Genomic DNA, 23,185 nt, shown 5'->3' on the forward strand with positions numbered 1-23,185 from the left:
GTTTGATTAAATGATGTTACTGCAGGGGTGATGGGGTGATTCAAAACTGATTCTTTCCTGGCTAACATAGCTTTATGTGTGTTTATCTCTCACTGATGAAGTGTAAAAAGATACAGGCTGCCCCTGGTTAAGACTTTTTAGATATGCAAAAGGTTAATTTGCTTTATATACCCCAATTTTCTGTTTCTGCCTTCTCCCCTGAACAAGTGATTTTTTCCCCCAAACAATTCTTAACAAAGTTCCTAAAACAGAAAAAAAAAAAAAACACCAGCACTGCAAAGCAGTTTTAAAAAAGAAGAAAAAAAGTAGCTTAAAAAAATAAACAACTGCAAAATGAAAGTAATGCCAAGTGAATTTTTACTGGAATGTAAGTACAGTTTTTACAAACAACAAGATTCACCTGGAACATTTACACATATAAGTACTGTTAGAATTACTATTTTTAATTCGTTTTCTGGCTATGTTAACACATATATAACTAGCAAAGGCAGTAGCTTATTAGGAACAATGTCAGGCTGTTACAAAAGGCGTGTAAAAAGGTGCAACTTTCACATCCAACGTGGATCTCAACAAGATTAAAAGAAGAGTTACAAATTGTTGTTTTTTTCCTCTTTGAAAAACTGTATTAACATAATGAAACTGCCCCTCTGGGATCAGCCAACGTTCGGTATTGCAGGCTTCATTGGTGCTCTTTGACGAACTCCTTCATGTACTCAGCGAGTGCTTTAGTGTCCTCCAGTGTTACGGCGTTGTACAGCGATGCGCGGATTCCTCCAACTGACCTGCAGGGGGAGAAAAAAAAAGTGTGTTTCATACACTGCCTTCTGTCTCTACAAAAATAGAAAACAAATCCAACATCTGTGCTCCTGGCTAAAGTTATTGTCTTCCACTTCCACCCATGGAGTCTGCTTGTTCCATCCTAGTAGTTATGAGGTAAGAGTCAGGCTTTACCGTGGACAGATCACCAGTCTATTACAGGGCCAATACAGAGAACCATTTAAATCATATTCACACCAACCACCAATTTTGAATTGTCAGTTAGTCCAGGTCCCAAGCACTAGCACTAACCAATGTGCCACCCTGTTTCTATAACCTTAAAAGGGAAATTAATTCTACTAGGTTGCGAAATCTACATATAAAAACCAGATTTAATTGAGCAACACTATACACACAACATGTTTGTCAAACTAACCTGTGTCCTTTCAGTGAGATCATTCCACGTTTGGAAGCACCATCCAGAAATTCCTTTTCCAAGGCTTCATTTCCCTCTTTCTTCCCCACACGAAATGGTACATTCATCCGGCTCCGACAGGCTGTGTCTACAGGACACCTGAGCAGGTGGACACAGCAAACAGCTCTGGTTTGAACTCCTTATTTCACTACTAATATGTAGGTTTGGTAGAGTTTTAATTCCTGACCCATTTTTTCATTATCATTTTGTTTTTTCCTCTGAATTCTTGTATTTAAATGCCGATGTGATACTTACACATAGAAACCATTAGAAGCATTGATGATGTCATAAATCATGGAGGACTTCTGCTTGTTGAGCATCTCCATGGCAGCACTGCCGCCATTGTTCTTTATCCACTCCAGAACCAGGCTCATGATGTAGATGCTGAACCCAGTGATGAAAAAGATTAAAGTTTGTGACAAATTGACATATTGATCATCTTCAGTATGGAGGATAAAGACAAGCTTCTTACAGTGGTGAGTTTTTACCTGAAACATGGGGGTGTGTTATACAGGGAGTTCATCTCAGCCTGCACCTTGTAGTCCAGGACAATGGGACACTCTTTCAGAGCGTGACCTAGCAAGTCCTCTCGCACAATGACCACGGTTACACCGGCACAGCCCACATTCTTCTGAGCCCCAGCGAAAATGAGCCCAAACTGCAGAATGCAGGAGAGCACAATAAATACAGCCTTGCCTACAACTACGGATCTACTTTGGGACAAAAAAAAAAATGCCTTTGCTTTGGCGAGAGGGAACTTATAAGTTCAAAAGGAAGCTAAGAACTTCTGGACATGTTCCCCACTCAAAATTCCCTGGTAGCCAATATATGAATACAGAATTTAAATACATATTTAAGAACAGGGTCCCAGGGGCACAAGAGCTAAATATATACATTTTTCCAGCTCATTTTTCCAGCTCACCTTAGAGACGTCCACAGGTCGGGACAGGAAGTTGGAGGACATGTCGCTCACCAAGACCACCCCATTAGTTTCTGGGGTAAAGTTATATTCAACACCATGGACTGTCTCATTGGAGCAGTAGTACACATAGGAGGCTGAGGGGTTCAGGGTCCAGCTGCTGGGGTCAGGGATTTCTACACACACACACAAAAACAGCATAATAAAATCAAAACAAGACTAACAAAGCATCTATAGCCACGCTAGCAGCACAGTGAGAGCAATCAAAAACTTATTAAAATATCACTGTATGGCGATAGCAGAATGTGAAGAAAGTCGTATCAGGTAAAGAAGGCTCTTAGGCAAGCTTTCTTGTAATTTCTTCAAGTAGTCTTCAGGAATAGTTCTCCAGGTTTCCTGAAGGACATCCAAAACTTTTTTTGGGATGTTGGCTGCCTTTTATTTTGCTCACTTTCAAGATGATCCCGCGCTGCTTCAATAATGTGTATTTGGGAATACTGCCATGCTGATGTATCTCTACGAACCTCGTGTCAGGTTTTTGTTGGATTTTCTGCCATTTGTTAAAGTCATGACTTTCAGATACTATTTTTCTGCTGTAGATGATTTTTAGGCCTCTTACTTCTTTTCCTCCATTTTTCCAGTTTCCTCAAATTTTTTAAAGGACACACTGCACACCATACCGAGATATGCCAACATCTATATTGGTAGCGAGACATACCAATATAATAGAACTTTGAGAATCAGCTTACTGGTACAAGAATACAATTTTACGTCTGTCAAACAGTGTTATCTTTGTCTGTGAAGGTTCTCACTCATCCAGGTCATCGTAGTCCAGGGGTAGGCAACCTTTCTGATGGCGAGTGCCATTTAAAATTTCCTCAGAAGTCAGTGTGCCATATGATTGCATTAGCAATAAACTTAATAACGCTCTATATGAACAGTTACACATTATATAGAACCACTTTATAGAATTATATTTGTTTGTAAATGTTGGCAGCTATCAGCGAATAGTTATCAGCTATTTTGAAACAAAAAAAGACACTTTTTATTCATAACAAGACCTACATAACAGCAAATGAACTGTACAACAGAAAATACAAATGCTATTTATGGTCTCCTCACAACAATGATAAGAAAAATAAACTGGGCCAATATGGCATGTTTGTTAATACAGAGACACACATGTTAATGTGATTTCTGGTCTCCCACTCAGAGACACAGGTCTCCGAGTGTCCAGCATTCAGACGGCTACCTGAGGACACTCATGTGAGAGAAAACCTGCTCACACAGATATGTAGAGCCAAATACTGTCAATAAGGCCTCTGCAATGTTCTGAAGAGAGTTAAACTTGTCAGGTAGTGATGTCCAGCAGGTGAAAATGCAAGCTCCATGAACACGCACAGCTGTGGATTCCAGCTGCTTCGATGTCGCATTAACTGGCATTAACTCAGCCAGTTAATGCGAGACAAATCCAGCTGCTCATTAAAGATTTCTGGTTTGATCAGAAAATAAAACATTAGTCCATACACCTGAAATTCCCAAAAATGCATTGTCTCGAGTCTATGGATGCATTTTGACTAAAGACCCCCCAGATATTAAAGCCATAAAGCCTTTGAATTGAAACAAACGCTGTCTTGCTGGTAAATGTATGATTAAATCAGATAAAAACTTTGGTTGTAAGCTTCAGATAATTATTTAAAAACAGCCAGACATTTTAAATAAGAATAAGAAAGTATTTCTTTGTGCCCCTCTTTCCCTGTTAATGCCCTACCTGCCCCCCTGGCAAAACTTTGCTAGACCCGCCCCTGCACAGTTACCAGCTGTCAGCTACATAGAAAAGGATCCTGGTGTTATTTGTCTCTCAGAAACAGTTCATAACTTCCCTTCAACTCATTCATGTCACCTAAAAGGTAAACCTGTTTCTCCATCACCTGTTCAGCTCTGATGATTCAGTAAGGACATCTCCTGGTTTCATCTTCATGTTTCCCTCTCACCAGATATACAAAACAATATCATGACCAGCAGGTTTTACAGCTGTGGCTCCAGCAAACATCAGCTGATACTAGAAATTAATATTAAATAAATTCTAACAAGAGCTGATCAAGCTTAAACGTGCTGCTGTTGTTTAGTGCGACATCCGGCGGTTTCCTCTTTCTGGCGCAAAGTGAGCGATAAATAAACAAGAGAGAAAAGCCGATCAGCTGATCATTGATCAGTTTCATGATTGAAGTAGAAACAGGAGAGGGAGGGGAGAGAATGAGAGGAGAAGAAGATGCAGCTGTGCAGCAAAGACACAGAATAACTCCAGCTTTGTGTCTTTTTCCATCCTGGCTGAAGTCCGGGACAAACTGTGTTCCTTCTCAGCTCAACACGAAACGCATAATATTTTCTCTGAATGCCGGACGATTCCGTTTGTACAGGACGGTTGGCAACTCTACTAACTAACCTTATGAATAAAATAAAGTTCACTATCAATAAAATCATAGCACCCGCCCAGCAGTATATAAACTCCATCATGCTAGCTAGTAGCACGCAGTACGAGTTATTGTAACTGACTGTAAAAAGTCAGCACAACGAAAATAAACTCCACCTAAACTTGCTTTATATCTGACCCAGATAGACTGCAGGTCATAACTTCTTACCTGAAGTTTAGTTCACCTGATGCTCCGACCGGCGGCTGCCTCGGGTCTCTCCTCCTCCTGCCTCCCCTTCCCTCATCCACCTGCTGGCCTCCACCACTTGTTAATTTTACTGAATCTGTGGAAGCTCCGCCATGGCCAACACCAAACAACTGAGTTATTTTTACACACCGACCAGCGTCTGGCCAAACCACCACAAAAAAAAAAAAAAAAAAAAAAAAAAAAAAAAAAAAAATCATCGGGCCACCGAGCAAATGTCCGGTATGCCCGATGGCCAGTCCAGCTATGGTCGTGTGTGCCATCAGTTAACCCTTCGCGTGCCAACGGTGGCACGCGTGCCTAGGGTTGCCGACCCCTGTCGTAGTCTAAGGAGCTCGGAAATAAAAGCGTCTGGACTTCTTTAAGTTTCCTTGAAGACGTGTCACCTCTCATCCGAGAAGCTTCTTCAGCTCTGATAGCAATTGGTGGAGAGTCCTAGATTTTAAGCCATATGGGAGTGTCCCCAAGAAGGTCATGTTATCTTTGTTTTTTCCCATAGATTCAATTAAAGAAATGGGAGAAAATGTATGTTTGCAATACGCAGCTAGAGACTAAATATAATTCAATTAAAATTGTTCTTTGTCAGGTTTTACTGCTTTGTGTAGATGCAACACTGGTTAATCCCTGGAGTTACATGGCTTTTTAAAGGTTTGAATGATTATCGCCTCTGAAAATGGTCAGGTGGAGTAACTGAATTGAAAATAAGTGAAAAAGCCGCCAATTTTCAAAAAAAAAAAAAAACCTTTAAAAGACCTTCAGAAAGCCTGAAAAACTACTTCTCAAAACCGCTGCAAAAAATTAGAAGAAAGTCTGTTGTCCTGGCACAAAATATAAAGAAATGGAGGGTGGCTTAAGACTTTTGCACAGTACTGTAACTCAAAGCACCGTAGCGTTGATACTAAATATTAATATAAACAAGAGCCCCAATGAAAACCCAATCACGCCCAACCATGTGGAAATGACCACTTGCATACCAGAGTCTTTCACTGGTGCTTGGCCCTATTGTTTATTATGCAACCACCCGGGTACACAGCCAGATTTTGTAGACTCACTGTCCTGATGCAGTCAGAATAACAATTACTGACTATTTACTGCTTAAACTAGTTTTTCCTTTTTTAATTTCCTGCCATTTTTTAATGTCATGGCAGGAAAAAAAAAAACAAAAGAAAAAACTTGCCAGTCTGCACACTTACTGGTGTAACTATCCAGTTTTGGGTGAACAACATTCACTTTGCCATATTTCTCCGCTTCCTTTGCTGCTCTGGCCGACCACGTGCCCGTCACCAGGTAATCGGCACACCTATCCTCCTTAAGACCAATCAGGTTGAGAGGAACACTGCTGAACTGTCCAGACCCACCACCCTGCAGGAACAGTACCTTGTAGTTGTCTGGGATATTTCTGGGGAAAAAAATACCAGTGTGTGTTAAAGGAAATCCAGACATAATCACGTGCAGCAGTAAACTTACAGGAAGTCTGATTCTTAAACCAAGCAAAGGTACAGTTTGGAAGCAAATAGCATCTCTTTACTTGGCTGAGACACTAGTGTGGTTTAAATGTAACAGGTAAAACATGCAACTATCTCTTGTACATCTCTATCAGTCTCCATCGGATTGACAGCAATGTGACTGTCTAAGAATAACTTCGAAGGAAAGATGCACAACCATCTTGTTTGACCGGTTTGCCTGTCATTAGCGCTGTTGTACGAAAGAGGAAAAAAGGGTACGAGGGTTTATGCATTAAAAGAAGTCTGACTATGATCACAACACGTTATGTACTGCGAGCTGAAACTACAAGAAAAAAAATTAACACCTTTGTTAGGAGGCGTGATTATAGTGCAGCATATCTGAAGAAACACAACAGAGCAACAAAGGTTACTTACAACAGCTCTCGCAGGAGGCTCTCTGTTTTGTTGATAATTTTATTGAAGTCTGATGATCGGTGACTCATCTCTAGTACAAAAAGAACATTTTGGGGGGATTTTATTTCACTGTATATGACATACACTCACCTTTGATGAAAATGTGTTATTTGTGATATTTAATATTATACAGATTCCAGAGACTGAGGAAGCAGTGATCAGCTATGAAACATCTGGACATGTGGAAATCTCTCAAGGTTTATTAATCTGGACACAGTACAGTAAACACACACTGTGTATGAAATGTCAGCTACAGGCCACAATTAACAAGAGGTCACAAAGGATCTATCACAACAGAGTCATCCTTTACTGAAAAATCTAGAGACAATACATTAACATGTTTGTGTACTGATCTGTTTTTCTACTCACCGAGGACACTGATGCCAGTGCCGCTGTAGTTTAGGAGCTCATTCTGTGCTTGAAGCAGCACCTGCAACACATCGTGTAAGTATCTCTTCAAAAACTATGATGGTGGCTGGACATGTTTTTCTTCATTGCACTAAAAATAAAGTTTGGACTACAACAAGAAAACAGCTGTTAATGAAACCACCAAGATGTGTTTGGTCTTTGTTACTAACCAACATGTTGGTTTGTAAATTAAAATTAAAAATGTGTTGCACCTCTGATCACTATCTTATAAATCGGACTGCTATTAATAACTAATAAATACACATTTTAGCTTCACAAATCTTATTTGACCTAAAAAAAAATCATAAAATGACCAACTGATGGTCCTAAAAGTAAACTTTGCTATCGCATTAAGGTTTTTCTAGTCTAGAAAATGGGCTCATAGTGGATGACGAGTCACTGCTAAGAGAAGTCTATGCATGTGTTATGTATATATGCTGTTATTTCTGGCCATTTGATAAACTACAGTGTTTTTAAGCATGAGTAAATTAAACCACATTTTGAAACACTGTTGGAAGGCCCAAATCTTGGTGGGTTGCAAAATAGCAAAAAACAAACTTGCCTAAGCACTAAAACAGTCGATAATCAGCATTGCAACTGTACAACAGTGAGTTTACTTGTCAGTCTCTTTCCGTTTTACAATTTTTTATTTTGTTTTGACCGTTTAAACGCCGCATGACTAAATCCTTACAGTTCATTGGGTTTATTGGGCTCTACAAAGCCCCGCAGACAGCAGTACAAACCACTCAGAGTACATTAAGTCTGCAGCCAACCGAAAAGACCTCGCGGGAGGCGTCAGTGTTATCTGGGAGCTGTGATTTGTTCTCATCTAAGCGTGTTTCTTCTGCCATCTAGAGGTTCTCTCTGCCGCTGCCAGTGGACCACAAAGGAGCAGGTTTCTACATGAATGAATGAGGCTGATGCAACTCAACACACTGTTGACAAATGCCAAGCTGACAATGGCATTAAACCAAAAGTCCTTTTCCTCATACAGTGTCTCTCTTTACGAAAATGAAAGGAAAATAAGGCCATTGTGTCCGCGACGCGCCTGCGGTTGCACAAATTATCAAGTGGCAATTTGCTTTAAGGCAGTTTGCAATTAGCTCGCTTTTTTTTCTGCGTTTCCGCATATTATTAACGTTACACAAGCAAGAGAGGGATACCAACTTACAGAGGGGGGAAGTTTTGCAGGTCCGGCTCCAAAGTTGATGGTTTGTTTGTGCTCCATGATGTAAAGAAAGCTCGAAACTCCGGCTGGTGGATGCTGTCCCTGCCTGCTGTCTCTACCAGATTCAGCGCTGTGAAAGCCTGAGCTTCGACCGTGTCTCTGCTCTCCTCCTCCAGCACTGGTTGGCTTGGATGCCAGTAGCATGTTGCGTTTGGGAACGCCTCGTAAATTTGTAGCCTCAAATTACAAAATAGGGCCATGCAATCTAGGTTACAATGCATAGTTGACCATGTAGAGGTAGTATTAATGAAGTCTTGATGCATGCTCAAATCCTCAAAAAGTTGATTGTGTTCATATGGACGCAGCGTTTTCGGAAAACGTTAACTCCAGTAATTACTGATTATTATTAGTTTTAGCCGTTATTGTCACACGTTAACGTTTTAGGATGTCCGAGTGGATAAGCTCTGATTCAAATATTAAATAATTATTGCATTAAAAAAACTCTGTGGCTCCTGTTTTAAATTGAAAGCATAATGAAAAATTGTTCTCAAAGCACCTTGTACTCAAATGTTCCTCTTCAGTCAATATTAGAGTAAGAGTACTCTGGGTTAGTGTTAATAAATTTAAACTATTGTGAAATAACTACTGTGAATTTTTCCCAGACAATGTTTCCCCTTTGATCTTAAGTACGGTAACAACTTGATTTTAAAAGATTTACAACATTGGAAAATATTTAACTTAAATAATTATTAAATTAGATCACGCAGAAACTTCTTAATTGAGATCAAATGATTTTTTTTCCTCATTTCAATTATTTCACATATATAATAAACTATACATAGATCCTACACTTGCCATTTTTTTTTGACCAGTTCACGCCAACTAAGTTAGGCTACTTACTTACTTAGCAGCATTTGAAGGCACCACCAGGACCCAAACTAGGACCCGTTGTCACATGACTGGCTGAGTGCACCGTCACGCCACCGAAAATGTGAGCGAGCAAAACTTTCCAAGTCTCAAGTAATTTGAAAGTACTTTAGACGTATAGCAGGAAGAGCACTGGCTGCTCTTTCACAGTATCCTGTTTATTCAATAATCAATTAATCAATGCTGCAGGAATTTGGAATTTCTGGAAATGACAAATTCATATTGCTTGCCAGCATGAGTTGATTCTGCAAAGTTATGGCACTGAGAAGAGGAGGAATAACAACATCCCATAGAGGTTATATGGAACCTCTCATATTGTGTCTGTGCCTGGATAAGAAAGAAAGAGTCTCAACATTTAGATACATTTTGATCAAATGTTTCCTTATTATCCTGATAGCTTCTGATTACTTTTCATAGAACTGTGTTTCAGCGTTCTCTTTTTCCCATATTGGGTCTAACTGCACATTATAGAAGGAGAAAAACACACTTCCCACTTATAAATACCACTGAACAAATTATTTCCACCCACAACAGCAAAACATCTGAAGAGCAGAACATTAACAGGGTTTAATGGAGACAAGTCGCATGTGCTCACAGCTGCTTCCTCAAAAAAGTCAACATCAAAAGAGAGTGCATAGGATAGCATCGTGAAAAAACAACAAAATATAATATATCCGAGCAAACAAACGCAACATATTGTGTTTTCCTTCAGATTTGATTCTGTCTAATATCTGCAATGATGGAGAAAATGAACATCCCACAGTGTCTTTTACACATCTGCTCCCTGTTAAGAGTAAGGATGGACGTAAAGACGTAAATGCCCTTCATTTGAAGTCAGTCTCACCAGTAGCTGCACACGGTACCACCTTGTCACATGCAATTGTTTCATTTCAGTAAGACTCTGTAAGACACAGTTTTCACTATTTGAATCTAAACTTTGATCTCTTCTTAACACTAACCAAAATCAAATGCAGACTGATATATATTTGGTATATATTTGTCCTCAAAATAACAACATTTCCCATAAAATGAACTAAAATTGCTCCACATTCCCAACCAACAACAGCAGAGAGAAAAGCATTAGCATGCTACAGTTTAAAAAGATATTTAAAAAGTACACTCTCACAGTACTTATAATGCAAATATAACACAAGTACAGACTGCTTACATAAGAGCACTGAAGGACACAGAAGCTTTGTTTCATTTCTGTTTTCGTAACTTGTAAAATATGACAAATCAGCACAGCAGAGGGACAAGAAGCAGAATTTGGAACAAAAACTACAAGATACAGTCAAAAGTGTAAGTGTGAACATGGGCATTTTTAAAAAGATGAGATGAAAGTAAATAAATGTTTGAAAATGTAAGCACAACACACTAAATTAAATCAGTTTGAGTATTTACTGCACAGTATTGCACAGATTGTTGTGTTACCAAAGATTCAGCAAGACAATTTTCTATCAAATGGAACCAGTATGTTGCAGTTGCTGTTGGCACAGTTTGGGTTTTTTTCTACGAAGTTGTAACAAAGGTAAAACCAGAAGCTCTAGCAGTCAGGCTGACAGCATTAATTTAACCGTAACTTAGAAAAGCGTGACAGAGATAATTGTATTTCAGCAGCTCGTGAAACACACGAGACTCGCTTGACCGGTTTGTCCCTATTTAGAGATCACATGGAATTATACAATGTTTCTGTGTGTGTGTGTGTGCGTGTCCAAGCAAACATATACTACAGTGAGCAGACTGCTCTCATCTCAGGAGAAAGTATAAATAAACAATGAGTGCACCGTGTCCAAATGCTCAGCATGGCCTTTAGGGGCTAGATGAAAGAAAGTGCATCTCTGCTTCTCCTTTGGGTGCCCGATGAGCCGTCTCTACTCCTTCCTCTGCGTCCGTGTTTCCCACTCTGACTTTCCCTCTTGAGCGCCACAGCAAAATGGCAGGGAAGGCATGCTTGAAAGCCTTTCTAAAGTTGTTGCCCATGAAAGCATACACAAACGGGTTTACAGAAGAGTTGGAGTAAGACATGCAGTTACCCCAAATCTTCAGCTGTGAATGCAAAATCAAGGCGCACTTGATTTTCAAGTTTTTCAATTCAAATCACAACACCAGTCAGCTCAAGGTGCTTAATATTGTAAAGAACCTACAATAATGTTGGACTATTGGAAGGAAAAACTCCCTCTTAACAGGAAGAAACCTGTGGCAGATGAAAATAATCGAACACTGTCGCTGTTTTTAAAGTGACAGCATCAGTTTGTGTCATCACAGTACTTTTGTTCACTGTCACACCTTTAAGAGCTACACTAAGACTGTATACTCACCTAGTCACACCCTGAAAATGACACTTCCTAGCACTCCCCACCCCTGGCATTTGATAGACATAGATCCTGAGAAAAAAAAAAAGTAAATTATGGGTGTATTTGACTTTGTTCTGAAGTCAAGGGTTAGCTGCACCAACGATGACGCCTGTTAGGGGTTTTGCAAACTTCCCTACATCTGGATCTTTTTGTCATTTCTCACCAGATATTTTCACAACAACAAACTTCAGTGGCATAACCAAACATCTGAGTAGTAGTTTTGTAGTTGTAGTTTTCCCAAAACCTTGACAATAGTAAAAAAAATTGCTGTCTTCCTGTTTAAAGGAAGCTCTTCCTCCCCATCACTGTAGGATATTGATTTTGCATTTATTGTTTTGAGCTGGTGTTATATATAAAACAAAAATGAAACGATTACCATCTGATCAATGATAAAAGAGATCACTGTGCAACAAAACCTTTTTAAACCTGTGGTGTCTGGTGTATTTTATAGTATTATATCTTGTAGAAAGTGAAAACACAAGAAATGTATGCAATTAATATATTATACATTTTGAGTATTTGCATTCATAATATCGAGGAGCTTATCTGGGGCTAAATAGACCTTTGCTCAATGTTACAGTCTTCTTTTCAGATGAAGGTAAATTTGGCATTTTATTTGGAAATCAAGGTCCTAGAGTCTGGAGGAAGAGTAGAGAGGCCCAGAAACCAAGTTGTAGTTTAATCAGATGCCTCATGTGTAATCATCTGATGTGTCTTAGAAAGTTGGGGATGTCTACAGATAGCAATGCCATTGCCAAAGAGACGGGATGGCTACGCTACATAACTGATAGTTATGGGTATTCATTCAGTCGTGATTCTGGGCATTTTGCAAAGACAGAAGGAAGTTGAACTAACAGGCATAATGCTGTGCTCCTCATCAGCTTGTGTAAATAAAGAAGACTTTTAAACTTGAAAAATCTGTCAACGAAGACTTATCTTCCACAGAAATTTCAACTGCATGAGCAACACAAAGGACATAAACCAGGAATTTTTAATGTCACTTTAACAGCCTTATTTATTATTTTTATTAATTTGATGTTAACCTGGATGTTATGGCAGTGCTTTTTTAGTAGCAGTATTTTTATTTTAGCCATTATTAAACTGATATTGTGTACCAGCTATTAAAGTATTTTTATTACATTTCTCAGTAAGTATAAATTTAAAAAAGCATTTTTTCAGTATTTTTCTTTCTCTTTTTTTGCATTATTGGGAAGCTGCACATTAGTTATCTGATGTACTTTGTATAATGAGCTAATGTCTCACTGGACTTTTATATTATTATTGCAGAACACTTACATGGTGTTTGAATTAACATCTGTTGAAGTCATTAACATCATTAATGTTGAACAGTTAATGGTGACTGATTTTATGTTTCAATTTTGTTACCACTCTCATTTTTCCAGCCTGTCATAGTTGGATTGTATCTGTGTAGTGTATCTCACTTGCTGAAGATAGTTCACCAGACAGCACATAAATTCTCCAAAGATCCAGCTGGGCAGTGGGTACAGTGCGGCAGTAAAGGGTACGCAGCAAATAAGAAACAAGATGTCAGTTGCAGCAAGATTCACTGAAAGGGAAAAAGAACACAACTCAAGAGAAAACTGTAATGATGAATGAAACAGGTGGTCACTGTTATTGCTAGGATCATTTTAACTCTTTTAAATTTCTTAGCATTCATTTTCATTTCATGGTTAATGGCTTATCATGGTAAAACAAAAATATTTAAATTAAAGGAATCAAAAGGACAGAACAGCATAGTTGCTGGTTTTTATTCATTCATATGTTAAACACATTTTTGTTTTATTTCCATTTGAAATAATAAACCATTTTAGGGAATAGTTAAAACAAGCAAACATATGAGAGCTTCTATCTAAAAACAGCAGTGTTTCAGAGATATTTACCTATAAAGAAATTGGCAACGGTCTTCATCTTCTGGTGTTTGGTGATAACATGGATCACTAAAGAATTCCCAACTAGACCGATCAGCATGATGAAGCCAAAGAAAGTGGGGACCAGCCAGGCATTAACCAACACCGGTGGCCCTTGGCCTGTCAGAGTTGCAGACTTGTTGCATACAGACACACACTCTGGACCGTGATCAGAGTCTGATTCCACCATCATCTTCACACATCAAAGCCAAGATATTTCTACAATAAATGTAGAACATATGACTGTATAATTCTCAATATAAAAGCAGAGTGCAAAAAATGAAAAAGAACAAAGACAACAGAGACGGATTTTAAATCAAATAATTAAGATGTGAATGAAAACTATCAGCTTCAATTTAGGTGGTTTAACAAAAGTATTAGATGGCATGTTTTGACATTTGAGCCACTTTTATACATTTGTATTCATTTTTAGAGAACTGAAAATAATTGGACAGAACTGTATGGCATCAAGTAAAGACAAACTAATATATAAGCAAATTTAGTGATTTTTTTTTTAAGCTTCTCTTACCTGTGATGTGCCTGTTTGCTTCGGCAGTGCTCCTCTCTTTGCGTTCTAAACAAAGGTGCAGCACTGTTGTCGATGGATTCTCTGCAGGTCTGAGATGAAAAGACTGTTATAGACCACTAGACCTGGTGGGTGGGCATATAGGAAATGATGGGCGATTTGTTTTGCTTCGCATCATTTATGTCTGTGTGTGTACGAGTGAGAGAGACTCAATATCATTACCTGTAACTAGGACTGGGTGACCTTGTAAATGCTAAAGTAGTTTCTTTTTCTTCATCAGGTTAATATTAATAAGCTGTTGCCTCTGTGCCATGTGAAAAGAGTCATTATGCTCATAATTTGTGTGTCTCATGAGCTAGTCTGTTGAGTCCAGATAAGTGGAAGAGAATGGATCTATCCTTATCGAACTTTCTGAAAGTCTTTCAGAAAGTTTATTTATATATTGCCACTCATTTTTAGTCAAGCTGATAAATCTGACCATATTCAGTTTTCTTTTTATTACTAATGTTTTCAAACCACTAAACACTGACCTATGAATCATTCAAATATATAAAAAAGGGATGAAAAAGTAATTAGTTTCTACATACAATAGATAAGTACAGTTTTGAATTGTATCTTTAGGTTCTTTGATATTAGCCTAGTGCAAAAGTACATAACTTGTTTCCATTTCTTTAGTTAAATCTACAAAAGTATAAACGATAATACAGTTTGATAGTCAGTGTAATATTACTTATTCTCCAAAAAGTTGAAGAACTATTAGCTAAAAATGCAGCATATCTTGGTGTGGTGTGTATTGTGCTTAAAAAAACATGTTGAGTAAACTGGACAAATGGAGGACAAAAAGAAGCAGGGCTAAAGACCCAAAAAAAAAAAAAAAAAAAAAAAATTATGACAGATGGACAGAAATGTTCTCAGGTGACAGGTGACTATTAAGAAGCCATTCTTGAGGAAGGGAAACAGGGAGAAAATGCTGAGGTACGCCACTTTACACAAGATCTGCAGCTTGATCTCTCACCACCTCCAGTACAATTAACCATTATTGGAGCTCTCATTAGAACCTTTGAAGCCTTGGCTGAAAAGTAACAAGTAAACCTTGCCAGTTTCACAATGTCATACACAGAAAAAGATGCATTTGAGTATATAATCCATGTCTGTTTTTGTTGTTTGACATATTAACCTGGCCACTAGACACTTTAAAATTATTTTTGCTTGAAACAATAACAAACAATGCCTCATATTTAAAAGGAATTAAGCTTGCATGTAAACAAAAAATCAAGCTTGTATGTGCTGATGTCTTTATAAATCTGTATATTTTATATTTATTTTTTGGGGTGAAAAACATATCTAACTTTATTCCCTGCATATCTAATGATGATTTTATTGGATATTTCATATTTTTAGGATTATGCTTTTCAAGTCTCAAAATGCTTTATGGAACACGGTACCATTCTGACACGTAATTATGTATTTCTTGCCTCAATGACCACTCTGCCACAAAGTGTTAGTGCTAGTTTCATTTGCAGTTTATCTCTTCTGTCAGTCTTGAACTTTCCTAAGCATTAAAGAAGAACATTCTGACTGGTGGTGTGAAGTTTTCCAGGTGTCTGAGATTTCTTCTGGGGTCCGGATTTCTTTGAGGCACCCAAAAACAGCTTCCTCTGGAGGTCCAGTAAGTCCTTGAAGAACCATTTATTGGTTATCCCTTAACCAGGGTGAAGCAACAACAGTCAGTGAAGGCTCTATTGCTGATCTAGTAATTATATGTATCAAAATATTTACAATTTTTATCAAAAAATTTTAAATTTTTTGATAAGTCTGGTGTTCCACCATGTGAATCATCTCCTGTTCTTAATCTCACTGGGAATTTTCAAAGATTTGAACATCTCACGTTTATTATAATTTTCAAAAAATATTTGCTCATGAAAAATCCATATGAGAAACTAATTTTCAGATCTTAGATATTCTTATGTCAGTTTCAATAAAGTATGCATCTTTGCCTACGTTTGTGGCTAACCAAATGTATGTCAGTGTATGGAAAAAGTTATAAAACTGCTCTCCTGCAGTTTTTCATTAAAAAAATTGACTTCTCAAAATCAAGATGTCCACCCAATTAATACTGATATAAAACCCACTTAACTAAGCTGTAACTGCATAATAGCCATGGCTACTATTCAACCTTAGAGCAGTTAAGAGCAGTGAACTTGTTCAGCCTAGCCATGTGAAATGTAAGCCAATAAGGACCTACATGTGACAGTTGTAGCTACAACTGTTTACTGACCAGTCTGGGGAAACTGTTTAAGCAGCATGCACTGTGGTTCACGTTGCTCCCGTTTCCTCCAAGCCTGCACTCCTAGGATGTACGGATATATCTCTTGCTTTTCAAGCTGTTCTCTCATACGAATGACTGAGTCAGAGGCAAGGATCTCTGATTTTTCCACCAGGTGTGCAAAGAGGACTGGATCTGAGAACGATAACATGGGTTGCTTTTGTCCCGCCTGAGATGCAGGGATGCAGGCAAGAACGAGTACCGGAGCACTGAAGCTTTCTCTCAGATGATCTAGCCTCTCGTACTGACACGTGTACAGCTGACAGAGTTTTTTAGGGAGGACTGCTCTAGATCTGAAGGTCCCATGGTTGTAAGAAGTTCCTGGCTCTGTGATGGAGAGGCTGATGTTTCGGGGGTTAGTATGTTTGCTCTCATTGGGTGATGTTTTCTTCTCAGCGAAACCCTTTAATAACTCAGAAATCTAAGACACACAAAAGACATTGGTACACGAGGGGGTTTCACAAAAAATGCACAAGGCAATCAAATATTTCAGCCATCATTCATGACCCATAGCTAGAGCCTATCCCAGCTACTGTTCCAATTCATTTGTGATGTAGAACTTTACTGGGAGCTGTTCTTGGGTCTTACTGACAAAGACTTGTTAGCAGTTGTTTCCTGATGACAGCTTTGGAAATTCTTTGAGTGTTCATGTTACTTTAAGTAACACTTAAGACTTGGACCATTTAGATTTGGCAGTGGTTCATGAAAAATCATGGCCTGATGCTGGTGTTTGGGAAACACCTCAGAGAAATCAGGGGAAACTAGAACTAGATAAAAAGGCAATCTTTCTACACATACTCTGATTTTTAATACCTTGAGCTCATAAGACTCTCTGCTGCCATCCTTGCTTTGAGTATCCATGACTGTAGAACACCTACAATATAAGCAAATCGCCAACAATAAAGTGAACTGAAATTGCATCATTTTACTGTTTAAGCTCTAAAATAGAGATGACAATGACAGTACCTTCTTCTCCGTCTCCAGCCTGACTACAAAATGTAGGCAAAAAAAAACAAAAAAAAGCCAAAGACAGGTGGGCAACAGGCTCAAATAACTGCACTCTGTGGCATTGCAGTGACACGGAGTCACATCTCCATGACAACTGTGATGACTCTGACAGTAACAGGTGGTCAGAGTCCTACATGGAAACAGAACATGAAGCAGAGGCTGCGGTGTGATCTATTTATTCTTTCATATATACACTGACATATTGCACAGGTTACGAATCTTAAGAGCATCTATACAAACAAAATCCTGGCTTTCATCAAGCAAAATGAAAAAACAAACCTCATTTTTCATGTGAGGGATGCATATTTTGTGCGTTGTTTTTTTTTGTGCGTATGTTGTTGTTGAAGGGATGTACAATCTTGGTTATTTACACACAGATAAATATATACTTTTCAAAAAGCTTTTACAAACTGATAAAACAGTTTCAAGACACTCGAGCTCTTCCACTTCTGCATACTACTGGTACATGACCCTGGATAATAGCACACCTTAAAGGTGTGTTTGTCAAACAGCTGATTGTTGGCTTTCTGCAAGTTTTGGAGGACAGATTCAAACGTGGAAACATCATGCTTCATCCTTTTGTTTACCAGTCTAAATCCCATCCGATCTCAGCTTTAGTGAACATGTTCTCAGGACATGTATCATTTTCTCCTCACACAAGCCATGGCAAGAGCTGACTGAATTTATGAAAAACAGTGTGAATAACATAGCTTTAACCTAAAAAGTCATTTCTTTTGAGGTCCTAAGAGATTTTTCGGCAGAGCCGAGTATAAACGGTTGTCTACATCACAGGTATCTGAACCTAAAAATCATTTTTTGTCAAGATGGTTCTGACTACATCAATTGCATTAAAATCTTCTAAGCATCAATATGCATACATGGATTTCATGACTACGTATGTGCGAGTGGTTTGCAGGAAGAGCAGTGGTAGTAACTCAAGGATGCCCACATCTCAAAGATTTCCTTACATCAGACTTCCTTGTCAGTCTTTATCAGTGAGACAGGGTTTGGAGCAGGGAAGGGGGACTGAGGCTCCATGGTGCTCATATGTTGAAGCTTTCTCCACAACCACATGTACCCTTGATGTTAGGGTTGTTGAAGACAAATTCACTAGACAGCTTTGACTCCACAAAGTCCATCTCAGTTCCCAGAAGGGTCAGTTGGGCTTTCTTCTCTATAAACACTCTTACACCTGAAAAAAGATCAAAACATTGTCATCACTACTATCAGGTTTCAGCCTTATAGTCAGCCGCTATCTAAGAAGTTTAGGGTTGGATTGTTTACAGGCAGTGAAACATAAATATTACAATCTGTGATAATGTTACAGAAATGGTCTTCTGAAAATGCTAAACTTGACCTAACGTAAATTTCCCTGCATCTTAAGAAGGAAAACTGTGGAGTTGATGTTAACCACATTAACCTGGGTTAATATGGCCAAAAGAAAAAATAAATCATTGTAAATGAGAGAGTTGTTGCCATGCACCACAGTCTGTGTGATGATCATTCACACCAAATTTGGATTGGTTTGAAAAACAGAAGTTGTATGTGGTGAAATTGGAGTGTGCACAGTACAAGTGGTCCAAATGGGACTTTCACTGAGAGACTTACAAACAGAAACCATGCTGAAAGCAGTCGAGAGGGGTCCAAGAAGATAAATGGGAGCTCAATGTGAGATCATCTAAATTTAATGGATTTTTTTTAATTTATTTTTTTAATCCTGGAACTTTTTAAAAATCGCACTTGCTTAACCTAAAAACACACAAAAATCTTAACCTTTTTCAATCAATTACAGTACCCAAGAACCTAGTGTGGCAAACACAATCAGTCTTTCTCAGCTTGGATTCATTATAAAAAAAAAAAATAGCTTACCATCCTGTATTACTTCCTCATCAGACTTTTCTTTCTCCTTGGTGTAGTCCAGTGTGTAAGTCAGCCCATTACACCCACGTGTTCTCACACCAACCTTCAAACCAATCTGATGGAGAACCAGATGTATGTTAACATACACTTTTTTCCTATTTTTTTGTAATATATGCACTATAGGAAGGATGAATGATACAAGAAAAAAATACATCTCAATACTTTTATTTTTAAGCATTATTATACTTTTTAGTAAAATGTTGCAGTTTAACTAGTACACCATCTTGACACTAATCGTGTCTCAAAATGCTTCTTTTGTTCCTGTGAATTTCATGGTAGCAATGATACCTTTCTATATAGGCAAAGCTCTCTCTGAATGCTTGAAATTCCGTTTTAATTAAATAACTGACATTTTGAGCTGTAATTCAAAAACCAATTTGCTGACATTGGTAGTCTACTCCCCACAGATATTCCTTATAACATTTTTAAATTTAATTTCAAGTAAAATGATTCATTAAAAAAAAGTTTAGCAAATGAAAAAAATAAGGTGAACATGTTAATGTTTAACCCATATAGACAAAGCTTATTTAGGGATGGGGGTGTATCTATACGGATATGGATTGTGTGCGGTGTTAGGAAGAAAAGAATTTCACATAACATGATATAAATGAAAATTATCAACCTACAGAGGACTGAATTCAAAGACACCCTGAATATCAAAGTGTAAAAATTATGCAGCAGGGTAGTCCATTTGACTGAAATTTCATTGCAGCAACTCAAAATGCTACTCAGTAGTTTGTATTGCCCCAGCGTGCTTGTATGCATGCTTGACAACGTCGCACCATGCTCCCGGGGATCTCATCCTAGATCTGGACAGGGCATCACTGAACTCCTGGACAGTCTAGGATGGATGTGCCTCCCCAGACAATCACTAACTGACTGACTGCCAAACCAGTCATGCTAAACAAGCAGCATAATGCTGTCCATGGTTTCCCCAAACCCTTTTACATCAGTACATATGTTCAATGAACATACTGAAAAGCACAGGGTGCAAGTGGGTATGCATTCCTATTCTATGGCAAATGCCAATCAGTGTGCACAGCGCCCAACAGACGAAGTTGGGTCCACCCTCATGAAGTCTGTTTCTGATGGTTTGATCAGAGACATTGACATCAGTGGCCTCATTTTGTAGGGCTGTGGCCATGCTCAATCTGTTCCTCCTTGCACAAAGGAGCAGATACCCACATCGCTGATGAGTTAAGGACTTCAATCAATCCTCTTGAGGCTGTGCTGGGAGACACTGAAATGGCATACATTAATGTGCCATCCTGGAGGAGTTTAACTACCTGTGCAACCTCTGTAGGGTCCAGGTATATCCTCATCGCCTCCCCACTAGTGATGCTGACCCTAGTCAAATGCAAAACTAGTGAAAAATTGTCAGAAAAGACGGGAGAAAAAAAAAATGTCAGTGGACTCCACCTATAAAACTATTCCTGATTTGGAAGTCGTCTCATTGTTGCTCCTCTAGTGCACTTGTTGTTAATTTCATTAACACCAAAGCAGCTGAAACTGATTAACAACCCTGTCCGCTACCTAACTGACCAGATCAATATGACAGAATTTGATTTGATTTGATGCTATACTAAAGGAACACTTTTAATCAATGTATAAAGAAGCTTTGTCTTCTTGACTGGATGATGTTTTATTGGCCATATTCATTACTTACATATTCTGGTCTGTCCTGCAACAACAATCTGATCTTGCTCACTGCTGCTGGAGTCTAAAAAGAGACAATAGAAGGTTAAAACGTTCCTGGCATCAGCTACAATTTACACTGCATTCAGATGGAAACAATTCATTTGGCAAAGGATTGTTTCTAAAAACAACAGAGAAAAAGAATATTGTCTGTTTAGCTGCTGTTGAAATAAAACCCACTCTTTAACCCCCCCACTGTAAAAAGACCAACAGCAGTGTCATGAAATAACCAGAACTTCTGCAACCTCAGCTGTAGCAGTAGTTGCTGAAAGTATCAGTGCCAGTGTCGGAGTTCTAATGTGGAGGCATTTGGTAGACAAAATGCCAATTTCTGTAAGCCATTAAATTGTGATCATCTGCATGTGTTGCTGTGTCACAACCCAGAGTTGTTTTAAATTACAAAGTTATGTACTTATAGGTCCTTGTAGAGTGTATTTATTACCGCACCAGCACAAGGTTAAAAATAACTCATCATGCCATAGTAACGTATATAGTAAATACACTATATTATGTTTTGTAGGTAACGGCAGTCCCCTTATGTAAGGCACCATTTGCAATTGCATCACTGAAGGATGTCCCACTATTTTAAGTTCACTTCAGTACACTAATGTTATCAGCAGAAACCACCATGCAAGTACATTATCTTGCAACAGCACTGTTACTAGAGCTCATCAGCTGAAACACCAACAGCTGAGCATATTCATCCCACGCATGAAAACAAGTAATGACTCTGGCCTGTACTGAGAGCTTAATACACGCCAATTGCACTCTCAGAATTTTATTTACATTAACATTAAATATCACACTATGTACTTTAAATTTGTCATACATTTATGTACAATCACCTAGTCTGGGAACCCACCCTCCGTTTTGGGGGAATTTTGGTAACAGTTCATAATGCAAGCAAAAACCCGAACACAAGCCACCATAATATAGCTATAAAATTGCAATTATTTGGAAAACCACCTAAAATTTTATAAGTAATACAGTTATTAAAATGTATTACTTATACAATTTATTAACTACTTAAAGTTTATTGGCCAAAAACAGTGAAACCAGACTCAACCCATCTATTTTCTAAGCATGTAGAGTTTACGGAACACAGCAAACGAACCAGTGTTACCATTTGCCTTATGGGAAATGTGTCCAGTGTTCTTTAGGACTGATACGGGATATGATTTGGGGTGGTTTTTATTCACTGTCGATGCTGCCAGCTCTGTGCAAGCCTCAATAATCAAACCTGCATGTTACAACTTTTACTCCATAATCCGCAACATATTAAGGCCAGACACCTTTTTTCTAAATCCCAGTAGAAGCTTAACGTTATATAGTGTATGACTTGAAACTGTGACTCTGCTTGATATTGCGAACGTCCAGTTTTCTGTCAAGGTACAGAAACTTCAGCAGCACACCAACAAAGGGCGTCTTGACTAGCCACTTATCAATGTTAGCATCTAGCTAAGCCTAACGTCGTGCTTGCAGAACCGCCAATGTTTACTCTAAATATTGTGAATGCCAATGCGACACGAAATGGTGCAGCGTTACAATAGGTTTAAGAGAAGTTGAAGTTAAGAAGTTGCTCTGCCTGTAACAGATGATTAGCTAGCTTAGCCAACTTACACAACTAACATCATACCGGACGCAGCCGTTAACCCCAACCTTATTCGAGCACTATGTACTCACCGCACATAAAGTGCTTCACATGCATGTATGACCAAAAAATTATTAACATACCAGTGTCAACGCCGCTTTTGTGGCCAGTATCTTTCTTTTGCTGACCGCTCGAACGGTCGCTCGCACCATGGAGGCAGACATGTTGCTCGCGACTGTTAAAATCACAACATAGGATTGCGCAAGCGTGTAAAAACTTAGCAAACGCCCCCAAAGAATTATCCGTCCATCTGATTGGCTACTATTGCGACGGACAGTTGTGGCTGCAAATTGGCTTAAGGGTTAAAATGACAGGATGCCGCTGTTATGTAACCTTCTCTTACAGACGAGTGCCTTGTGTAAAACCCAAAGGTACTACGTACTTCTGCGGTGGTGCTCATGTGTGGATAGTTTTTACATTACACACATTGTTATTAAATAGTTATTTATAACGTCAAAGAGCTTGGTTTTCCAGGCTTACTAGATTTTCTAGAGCTTAAGTTGTTTGGGTTTTTTTTTTTTTTGGGG

General features: G+C 38.6%; 4 protein-coding genes across 5 annotated transcripts; all 4 read right to left on the reverse strand.

Annotated features, from left to right (window-relative positions):
• Nucleotides 1-340: 340 nt before the first annotated feature.
• On the reverse strand, nt 341-8,528 carry psat1 (phosphoserine aminotransferase 1). Its single transcript, XM_031729692.2, has 9 exons — nt 8,327-8,528; nt 7,117-7,177; nt 6,709-6,778; nt 6,022-6,227; nt 2,154-2,326; nt 1,720-1,889; nt 1,487-1,615; nt 1,193-1,330; nt 341-782 (listed from the first exon to the last, which is right to left on the reverse strand). The coding sequence occupies exons 1-9, from the start codon at nt 8,525-8,527 to the stop codon at nt 680-682; spliced, it is 1,251 nt and encodes a 416-aa protein (XP_031585552.2). The 5' UTR covers nt 8,528; the 3' UTR covers nt 341-679.
• A 2,531-nt stretch (nt 8,529-11,059) lies between these two features.
• Nucleotides 11,060-14,145, reverse strand: kiss1rb (KISS1 receptor b). The gene is made up of 4 exons (XM_039620832.1): nt 14,062-14,145; nt 13,506-13,751; nt 13,047-13,171; nt 11,060-11,296 (listed from the first exon to the last, which is right to left on the reverse strand). The coding sequence occupies exons 2-4, from the start codon at nt 13,723-13,725 to the stop codon at nt 11,060-11,062; spliced, it is 582 nt and encodes a 193-aa protein (XP_039476766.1). The 5' UTR covers nt 13,726-13,751; nt 14,062-14,145.
• Nucleotides 14,146-15,570: 1,425 nt separating this feature from the next.
• On the reverse strand, nt 15,571-17,500 carry LOC120442974. 2 transcript variants are annotated; one of them, XM_039620429.1, is made up of 4 exons: nt 17,351-17,500; nt 17,198-17,258; nt 16,337-16,805; nt 15,571-15,734 (listed from the first exon to the last, which is right to left on the reverse strand). In XM_039620429.1, exons 2-4 carry the CDS (start codon nt 17,243-17,245, stop codon nt 15,595-15,597), a joined length of 657 nt encoding a protein of 218 aa, XP_039476363.1. In that variant the 5' UTR covers nt 17,246-17,258; nt 17,351-17,500; the 3' UTR covers nt 15,571-15,594. The 2 variants fall into 2 exon arrangements, with proteins under 2 accessions (XP_039476363.1, XP_039476362.1); XM_039620428.1 differs by having other exon boundaries at nt 15,571-15,760.
• A 52-nt stretch (nt 17,501-17,552) lies between these two features.
• Nucleotides 17,553-22,884, reverse strand: isca1 (iron-sulfur cluster assembly 1). Its single transcript, XM_031729666.2, has 4 exons — nt 22,742-22,884; nt 20,979-21,032; nt 19,262-19,367; nt 17,553-18,584 (listed from the first exon to the last, which is right to left on the reverse strand). The coding sequence occupies exons 1-4, from the start codon at nt 22,820-22,822 to the stop codon at nt 18,436-18,438; spliced, it is 390 nt and encodes a 129-aa protein (XP_031585526.1). The 5' UTR covers nt 22,823-22,884; the 3' UTR covers nt 17,553-18,435.
• Nucleotides 22,885-23,185: the final 301 nt, after the last annotated feature.

This window comes from Oreochromis aureus, linkage group 12, assembly GCF_013358895.1.
Source record: "Oreochromis aureus strain Israel breed Guangdong linkage group 12, ZZ_aureus, whole genome shotgun sequence".
NCBI lineage: Eukaryota > Metazoa > Chordata > Actinopteri > Cichliformes > Cichlidae > Oreochromis > Oreochromis aureus.

Excerpts from the sequence above, each read along its gene's own strand:
- isca1 (XM_031729666.2), bottom strand. The coding sequence starts at position 22,822 with ATGTCTGCCTCCATGGTGCGAGCGACCGTTCGAGCGGTCAGCAAAAGA. Across the intron at positions 21,033-22,741 it reads CAAAAGCGGCGTTGACACTG|ACTCCAGCAGCAGTGAGCAA; the intron begins GTATGTTAATAA and ends GTCTCTTTTTAG. Across the intron at positions 18,585-19,261 it reads TGAGGAAGTAATACAGGATG|GTGTAAGAGTGTTTATAGAG; the intron begins GTAAGCTATTTT and ends ATCTTTTTTCAG.
- psat1 (XM_031729692.2), bottom strand. The coding sequence starts at position 8,527 with ATGCTACTGGCATCCAAGCCAACCAGTGCTGGAGGAGGAGAGCAGAGA. Across the intron at positions 6,228-6,708 it reads AGCCTCCTGCGAGAGCTGTT|AAATATCCCAGACAACTACA; the intron begins GTAAGTAACCTT and ends TTTTTTCCCCAG. Across the intron at positions 2,327-6,021 it reads AAAACTGGATAGTTACACCA|AAATCCCTGACCCCAGCAGC; the intron begins GTAAGTGTGCAG and ends GTGTGTGTGTAG.
- kiss1rb (XM_039620832.1), bottom strand. The coding sequence starts at position 13,725 with ATGATGGTGGAATCAGACTCTGATCACGGTCCAGAGTGTGTGTCTGTA. Across the intron at positions 13,172-13,505 it reads CGTTGCCAATTTCTTTATAG|TGAATCTTGCTGCAACTGAC; the intron begins GTAAATATCTCT and ends TTTCCCTTTCAG. Across the intron at positions 11,297-13,046 it reads TGGTGAACTATCTTCAGCAA|CTGAAGATTTGGGGTAACTG; the intron begins GTGAGATACACT and ends TTGCATTCACAG.
- LOC120442974 (XM_039620428.1), bottom strand. The coding sequence starts at position 17,245 with ATGGATACTCAAAGCAAGGATGGCAGCAGAGAGTCTTATGAGCTCAAG. Across the intron at positions 16,806-17,197 it reads GAGAGTCTTATGAGCTCAAG|ATTTCTGAGTTATTAAAGGG; the intron begins GTATTAAAAATC and ends TGTGTGTCTTAG. Across the intron at positions 15,761-16,336 it reads TAAACAGTTTCCCCAGACTG|GGATAACCAATAAATGGTTC; the intron begins GTCAGTAAACAG and ends ACCCTGGTTAAG.